Source organism: Cupressus sempervirens, chromosome 9, assembly GCF_028749045.1.
Source record: "Cupressus sempervirens isolate cs-2001-9-10 chromosome 9, ASM2874904v1, whole genome shotgun sequence".
NCBI lineage: Eukaryota > Viridiplantae > Streptophyta > Pinopsida > Cupressales > Cupressaceae > Cupressus > Cupressus sempervirens.
In genome coordinates this window covers 709,073,152-709,081,803 of record NC_143126.1, presented here as the reverse complement: position 1 = coordinate 709,081,803, position 8,652 = coordinate 709,073,152, and the positions used below count along the sequence as shown (strand labels likewise).

Genomic DNA, 8,652 nt, shown 5'->3' with positions numbered 1-8,652 from the left:
ACCGATACATGTTTAGAACATAAACAATTATTAGATCCATATCGACATTGTGTTTAACCAATGGAGAACTGCTAGACATCAACCAAGTAAATAGTCTAGAAGTGCATGCCTTTAAGTAATCAACTTTAGTTTCTCTATCACATAGGCATACTATAACATACATAAATAAAGTCAAGTGGATTTTTCAACACAAGGATAAAAAGGACAAATAGCTAGCTAAATTGAAACACATTTCAAGCTATACGAGCCAACAGGTAGGTTGTAATGTAAGATTTTTAAAATAACACTTGGAAATCAAAATTTATTTTTGATTTCTCTATTTGTACTCAATTTTGCCCAAAATTTGATGCTAAATTCTCAATTGCATTTAAGGTTAAATGGGGTGAAGAGGACTAGTGAGTTAAAATTGGCATGTAAGCTTCCTTTAAACGAGAAAAATTAAAATCATTATAGACAACCAATTCCAATCGTTTAAAAAAATTGGAAGTATAAAATTTCATAGAACCTTCAATAGAAATTCGTGGCAGCACTCCCTTTGTCCAAAATTTGATGCTAAATCTTCAATTCTATTTAAGATTTAATGAGGTGAAGAAGATTAGGAAATTAAATTTGCATATTAAATTTAATTAAAAGAGGAAAATCAAAGTGTCTATATGGCAACCAACTCTAATCCTTAACCCCAACCCCCCTCGTCCAAGTACAAAGTTTCATAGAACACTCAATAGGGATTAATGAGTACACACAAATTAATCAACCTGTAATTCTTTTTAATGGTTTGTTGAGAAGCTTGCTTGAACATCTCAAAGTCTCAGGTATCCTTGAATAATTGCATCCCCTTTTTAAACAAATAATAAGTTGTTGGCAATAGGCCAATGTCTCTCATGAGATTCATGACATGGACTATCTGTCTCATATGGATTCTCTAAGTCTAGTGGTTGTATCGAGCATTAATAGGTTGATCTTTTTATGCAACATCAACCCTAGCTTGTAACAAGTGGTATTAGAGCTAGGTCACAAGTTCAAACCTTAGGCCATGGCGAGTGAGGATGGGAGGGGGATAGTTGGCAGTGGGCCAACATCTCTCATGGGGTTCATGACATGACTTAACCACCTCTATGAATTCTATAAGTCTAGTGATTGTATTAGGCATTGATAGGTTGATATTTTGGTGCAATGACAACCCCAACTTGTAACAAATGCATGTTTGGGAGAGTTGATAGATAATGGTTAGTTATAATAGTTAAAAATTTTGTTCCACCAAATTGACATTGAAGAAAAATTAAAATCATACTGCAAGCAATAGCTATTCCATTTTTAGAATTGTCGAACTTTTTGCCAAGCCTTCCAAATAGATTGAAAGTGAAAGTAATCTTTAATTTAAAGAAAGGGACATGAGGATTCGTAGCTTGTTGCTTCTTTCTTATTGAATCTTCAAGCATGAAGTAGAAGCTAGTTTTGCAATAAGGCATGGCCTTTGAGTTTTTTAGTTTGGGTTAATTGTACTCATGCTTAAAAGAAATGGACTATAATTGATATCAGCTTTTCAACTATTCTTGTTCATGATTTAAAGTAGAAAAATAGATTTGGTACGAATTAATTTTATTAGACAAGTCATTATAAATATAATTTCAAAAATGAGATATAATATCACATTTTATGGAACTTTTATCAAGCAATCATTATTATAGGTTTACTTTGTCATCTATCTTTAGATGGCTTTTACAAAAATCTTAAAACACTTCATTAAATCAAAGAACAAGCTATATATAATTTCAAACAATCTTAACAAAAATTAAACAATTGATTCATTTATAAAATGATTTTTACCTTTCTCTAGTCATTCCTTGATTATTAGTCTTATTTCATTCAACCATCTATTGATACCTTCGTTGTTCTTGGATTTGCATTGATTCAATGTAATATTTTTATGAGTCCTAAATGTATTTTACCTATTGCTTGCTTAATTTGCTTTAAAAAACAAGCTCAGGAAGAAATTCGTGGTTTTGTGGTTTCATAGTAATTAAAAATGCTTTGATGAAACAAAATCCCTTTTGTTTAACCACGTCAATGAGTACGGCAGTGATAGCTTTCAATGTGATTGAGACTTGCTATCAAACAAGAAAGTCTTTCAGCTGGCGAGCACTGCACTCATGAATTTCCTTGAGACTTCCTCTTCTTTTAAAATTCTAAAGTTTGTGGAAGAATTGCTTACCATATTGACGACCAAATCAAGTTTCCTTTGACAAAGAAGTTTCTGCACAAGCAACATTTCGAGACTTCTTGCTTCGTCAATCTCACTAGGGAATCCATGATCTCCTTGGGTGCAGTATATATATATACAGCTTGTTTCTATTAAAACCATCATGTGAAGAAAGAAAGGAAACCCTTGGCACTGTGAATTTCAGCACTAGATTACATTGCTGGTTCATTTTCTCATACTCATGGCTCAGAGTTCTATTTTTTCAAGGTATCTAATTTCATTACGCTTTGATTGCATTTGGTGATGTTATGTAACAAATACTTTAGTTTTATTTTAGAACGCGAGGTCTAGTATTCATTTTGGAAAAAAATTAGATTCTAAAGAACCATTACTACATACAATTAGGTCTTGATAGTAGTATCCTAGATTTTAATTTTACTTTTTCCATACTGACCTTTGTTATCAAATTTATGTAATCGTCTTGTCGACCCATCACAGTCATAGATAACAATCTTAGCAAGCAAATATGCCTAGATAAGTTCTGCATAGCATTTCGTTTTAAAGGATTAGTTATATGAATATTGTTACTCATTTGTTGTTCTTGTTTGTGTTAAGTGCAGGTTTGGAGGACAAAAAAGTTTGATTGAGGCAAGGAAGGCAAGTTTTGCTGCTTACAAAAGTGTGAATGGATATGTTTGGCGAGATATTGGATATAACACAAATTGCCTGGCCTTTTCGGGTTCTATGGATCGCAGTGCTTTTCATCAAATAGATTCCAAATTTGATGAATGCAAAATCAACGAAGGGAATCCTCATTTTACGTCCATTGTAGATGGGACTACAAGAAAGGAACCCCGGGAACCAGCCCTTGTCTACAGAAAGGCTCTCATTAAGTTTTTACAGATTTGGGATGCCAATCTCCAACAACAGGTGGGTTTGTAGTACTATAAGTGATATTATATCTTGAGTTAATTGGTTAGACTTGACTATTATAAATAGAGCTCATCATGAAGAAAAAACTGTTTTTAGTTTGTACATATATAGCCTGAATATCAAGGTAAGAAATAATGTACAGTTTTAGTAATCTGGCCAGCTTCAGAAACTGCTTGACTTCGATATGTAGGTGTAAATGGAAGGTTTTTAGGAAGTGGGTAGGTTGCTCTTCAAACATGAGTACTGTGGTCGAGTTTGGGCATTATCTGGGAGAAAATTTACACTAATAAAGGATTATTTATGTATATAGAATTTGGGTATTTGTGGTGTCAGAATTTAACACTAAAAAAGGAGTATTTATGTTATTAGAATTTGGGTATTTGGGGGTATCAGGGTTTCTGTAGGGGCAATTTTTGTGAAATATAGCGTTGAAAATGAAAATGTGAGTTTTCCTAATTTATGACATCGGGTGATCTGTTTTTTTGGGATTTACAGATAACTGCATTTTATATTAAAGATATCTAATTGAACTACAAACTAAACTTACATATTAGAATGCCGTTACTATTGAGCACTAGCAGTCCGGATTCATTTCTACATATTTATAGCGAATAAACTCAGTTTCTTATAGATCTGCTCGTTTTCCCAATTCCCAACTAGTAGGAGCTATTTAGTAGAAAATAGATCACTGGATGGATCGAAATGGCTTTAAATGGCTGCCTCTTGACAGTCAAAGATGTCAAACTCTACTTGGAGGCCGCCAAATCCAAACCCATTTTGATTATTGATAGTTTAGTTAACCTCTTCAACCAGCCAAACCCAGCAAAGGAGGATGAAGAACTACAAAAAGGTTCTCCTAATCTGAGATCTATAAATCTAATATTGTATAGTTGGTTCAAAGTTCTTTTGAGAGCTCTATAAATCTAATATTTTATACTCTTGCTTCTGTCATTGGTCGAGCCCTTTATCTAGAAAGGCCTTAAGAGTACTCCGTAATCTAGCAATCTGCTATTGTAGTATGTATCATATCCAGCCAAATCTAGCAACCAGTGTTGGAGGAACTTAACTACTAGTTAATAACTTAATAAGCAAGTACAGTTTTTAGAGGGGAAACATTTTAGTTCGGTTGTAATTCTCAAATATGATGACTCAATATGTAATCAGTTCATTGATGGACAATGTGCAATGCTTTTTCGGAAAGGATAAGATCAACCAAATTGTTAGTTTGATTGTCAAATTATATAGCAGAGGATTAGACTTCGAAAAGAATTTAGAGTTAACATAAAGATGTTACCTGCAGTCTCTTAGACTCTTTGATCTCGTGGACGTCAGTAGAATCCATTTATTCATTGCTGAATTTACTGATTTTACACGTTTGAGGTTATATGCATACAAGATTGACTTTCAGTTTACTGTGTATATCCAACGCTAGATTGTATGGTTTTGTACTTAAGAATATACTCTATATACTTTTTTGTTCAGGTTGCAGACGCACTTGGAGCAGGAAAAAGTGTTCTGTTTACAGGGCATTCAATTGGAGGGGCAGTTGCCGTTTTGGCGGCACTCTCAATCTTGGAGAAATGTGGTAAGGAAGCCCCTGTTTTCGCCACCACATTTGGTTTTCCTCTGATTGGAGATGAAGTTCTTGCCAGGGCAGTTCGTAGGCAGGGGTGGGCCAACCATTTCTTCAATCTTGTTTCAAGGCGTGATATATTTGCGAGAACTCTTTTAGCTCCTTGCATATCCGTGTCTAAGGCATTGGAAGCCCTGCTGCCTTACTGGCAGAAATCTGCTGAAGAGAGGAATGATGTTGACGATGATGATACAGACGAAATCATGGAGGAAGCCCCTGTTGCAGACTTGGATTTTCCAGTGTATGTACGCACTGTCCTGCATCATGCTTGTGCACTGGTTAACTTCACCACTGTTACGAATATGGAACCCACAAACAAACTAATAACAAGCCTGAAGCCTGCTGTAAAGTTGAGCCCTTACAGACCATTTGGGTACTATTTGTTTTGTTCGGACAAAGGAGCTCTTTGTGTTGAAAACTATGAGGCTGTGTTGCCCATTCTATTTTATTCCCTGTTGACTGCCCAAGATCAGGCTAATATTTCAGATCACACTGGGTATGATGCAGTCTTCCATGCTGACACAAGCATTGTTAACTTGGAAGGGCTTTCTAAGCTTCCCTTATCACAAGGTGCACCTTCTTCTGCCATGGAAGTCCAACTAGATGCTCTTGGCCTTGGAATTCAAGTAAGCTTCTCGACATTATTCATCTTACTTTTTAATTATTCGCAAACGAAAAAAGCAAAGATGGAGGCCAGTTTCAAAATGCCCTCTAATTTGTCATCTTGCTTGGTGTTTTAAAAACTTTTTAGTCCTTCATTGTATTTATAATGCAATTTCCTAAATAGAATTTAGTTTTCACTTGCTTGATTCAATAGAAGAGGAGAATTGGGTGTAGAAGAATAGAATTTAGTGTTAAATTGTTAATTCAGCTAGCTGAAGAGAACTACATATTCCTTAGCAATCAGATTTGGAAGCCTATCATTGAATCCATGATGTAACCTGCAAGAGTGAATGGCAGATTTAGCATTTAGACTTTGATCTATATTTTAATTTTTTTTTATAATTTCTAAAATGAAAACTACTTTTATCTGTTTAGTATGTAAAGTAGAAGATATTTTTGCACAGCAAGTTAAATTATGATACTTCTAGAACTAGAATTTAATTGTGTAGTTCTTGAGTTAAATTTGTTAGTCCATTTTTCATAAATAATCAGTGATAAGAACCCACTTAACTGATCCATAATAACTTGTCCATTTATTGCCTTCCTCTTTATTTGTCTTTTTATTGCATCCATCTACTACTATCATTCTCATGAGAGAGATTCTTGTATACAGCTACTCATGAGAAATGAGTTCATAAATTCAACTAAAAAGTCATTGATTTTTATATACAGCAGATCATTTATTCATGTAAATCAATCAATAAATTTGATTCAAAAATTATATAATTGAATCCTAATAATTGTCTTATACTTGGAATATATTTATACATAAGTAGAAAACATCAGTTCATAGTAAATTGGTACATATGAAACTGAGTTTAACTGTAAAAAGCTTTGTGATGCACAATTTGTTTGTTAAATTAATATGTACTGAGAATTGTTCTTTTTATTTCTTACCAGGCCAGACTTTCCCTAAGAGCGGCAGGGGAGGTGGAGGAAAAGCTCAAGGAGAACATCAACAAGCTAAAGGCAGAAATGGTCAAATTGGAGGAAACGGGACACATGGCAAGACTAAGAGATTATAGAAACAGATGTGTGAGGATGAAGATTGTATACTATGACGCCTTCAAAGAAGTGATTTTCAAGGAAGAAAAAGAGAAGCCAGATTTTTATGCCAACCTTAGCAGGCTTAACCTTGCTGCCTTTTATGATAAGTTAGAAGATATGGTGGAAACCCATGAGGTTCCTGATGACTTTCAATTCATTGAGGAACTAATACAAATTGCAACAGAATACAGGCTTCTGGTGGAGCCTCTGGACATTGCTAATTACTACAGGTTGGGCAAGCATGAGGATTCTGGACATTATATGAAAAATGCAAGGCCTCGTCGCTTTAAAGCAATTGAGAAGTGGTTAGCAGACATAAAACCTGAAGAGAAGAAGCAGGCTATGATTAACAATCAGCAAGATATAACGAGGGATTCCTGCTTCTGGGCTCGTGTAGAACAAGTGTCATGGATAATGAGTAATCCAAAGGAAAAGCCAGAGTTTGTAACGGCCGAAGTCAACAAATTCCAGAACTATGTGAAGGAAATAATGGAGAGGAATGAGTTGTGTGTGGAGGAGGTTGTGATGGGCGAATCCAGTTTTGTGAAGTGGTGGAAGAAGCTGAACCCGCAGGAACAAGCAGCATCCCCAATCTCTTATATCTTTGGAGGCAGAAATTAGTGCCACCATTATGGGATCTTGAAAATGGAAAATAACTGATACTCTGGTAGAGTGGAGCAACCGGTGCTTCAATTTAAAGTTCTTACATTTGTGCTTCCACGGTGGGTTTCTTTTAGCATTGCAGACTTTATATCACATAATAATGATGCCGGAGCATTTTTAAGTTCCTGGCATTTAAAAATAGTTTTCTTATATTTTGTTTTCTACTTTGGAGTTTTAGTGTTTGAGGTGGTGATCATTGGACCACACATTCTAGATTATACGGACTTGGTTTCTTACCGAGAATCTATTCTGGATCATTATCTTAAGGCCGATTGCCTTATCGAGATCTGTTTCACTATTCTCAGGTGGTGTTTTCTTCATTGGCTCTCTAGGTGATGTGATGTTCATCTTTGCTTGGGAGGTTTCGTGGCTTTACATGTGGGTTTTTGGATCATGTGAGGACCTATCTAAGGCCGCTGGTGTTCTTATGCTTGATTATATATTTAGTGATTTACTCTTTGAGGTCAGTCCTATATGTGTAACACATTTTCTGTTTTGAGAGATTGTGATCTTAAAGCCAACCTACATGTCGTGATGGCTATGTATGTAATGTGAGATGTATCTTAAGACATCATCAATGATAAAGATGTGATAGAAGAGGCTAGAAAGGGAGTTGGTCTGTAATTTGGATTCTGTGTTAATAAAGGAAGTTATTTCCAGTTGTGTCTTCTTGTACTTTTGTTCGATGTCTCTTCATTGGGACTTTGGTCGTCTCTTTTGGGGATACAGTGGTCTTGTACTACATCAAATAATTAGTTTGTAATTATGTATTGATATTTTTGTTAGTTTAATAGTTGTTAATTCCTATTGTAGGCTTTTTTAAGTTCCTGCCTTAAGGAACAAAGTGATTATATACTTATTACTAGCACACTTTTGTAAGTGCAATGATAAGCTATTATGAGTTTTGATTTTATTGAAAAAGTGATATGTTTTGTACAATTCAAATAGTAGATCCTAAATGATATAGGAATTGTGAAAATATTAGATAACAATCCTTAGATCATTCATATATGTGTCGAGTCTATGATTGTTTATTGCATAATTTTGATAGTAAAAAATGATAAATGAAATAGAAAATAATATTCAATCATGTGAAGGAAATACAATTTAATAAATAAATATGAAATCAACCTATAATTTTCCTTTTTATTTTATCGTATTCTTTGTTACAATAAACTGGTGTTTCTTTTTTGTGTGGAGGGATGTAGCTAATGAAATTTGATTGAAATGTTTTTAAATATTTGCAATATCCACCTTAGGATGTCATTATATGCAAAAAAAAAAAAAAAAGGGCATTGTATTGAAATAAATATTCTAACAGTTTTAATAAAAGTTTAAGAAGATTGAGAAAGCATAAAATTACTAATTGATTTAGTAGATTTATTAGTAGATCTATACATTCATCATATAAGTAAACCATGAATATGTTTTAGTAAACCATGTGTTGGCTCTTGATTTGTTAGGTTTGAAAGGTTACCAAGGTCACCGTTGGTTGTTTTTTTTTTGGACTACT

General features: G+C 34.2%; 1 protein-coding gene across 2 annotated transcripts; it reads left to right on the top strand.

Annotated features, from left to right (window-relative positions):
- The first annotated feature begins 2,360 nt into the window (after positions 1-2,360).
- Positions 2,361-7,798, top strand: LOC149540690 (protein EDS1L-like). 2 transcript variants are annotated; one of them, XR_016356428.1, is made up of 5 exons: positions 2,361-2,467; positions 2,821-3,130; positions 4,616-5,392; positions 6,330-7,198; positions 7,445-7,798. XR_016356428.1 is itself a non-coding variant. In XM_089801787.1 (4 exons), the coding sequence occupies exons 1-4, from the start codon at positions 2,442-2,444 to the stop codon at positions 7,095-7,097; spliced, it is 1,881 nt and encodes a 626-aa protein (XP_089657913.1). In that variant the 5' UTR covers positions 2,361-2,441; the 3' UTR covers positions 7,098-7,798. The 2 variants fall into 2 exon arrangements, 1 of the variants encoding a protein (XP_089657913.1); XM_089801787.1 differs by having other exon boundaries at positions 6,330-7,798.
- The last annotated feature ends 854 nt before the right edge of the window (positions 7,799-8,652 follow it).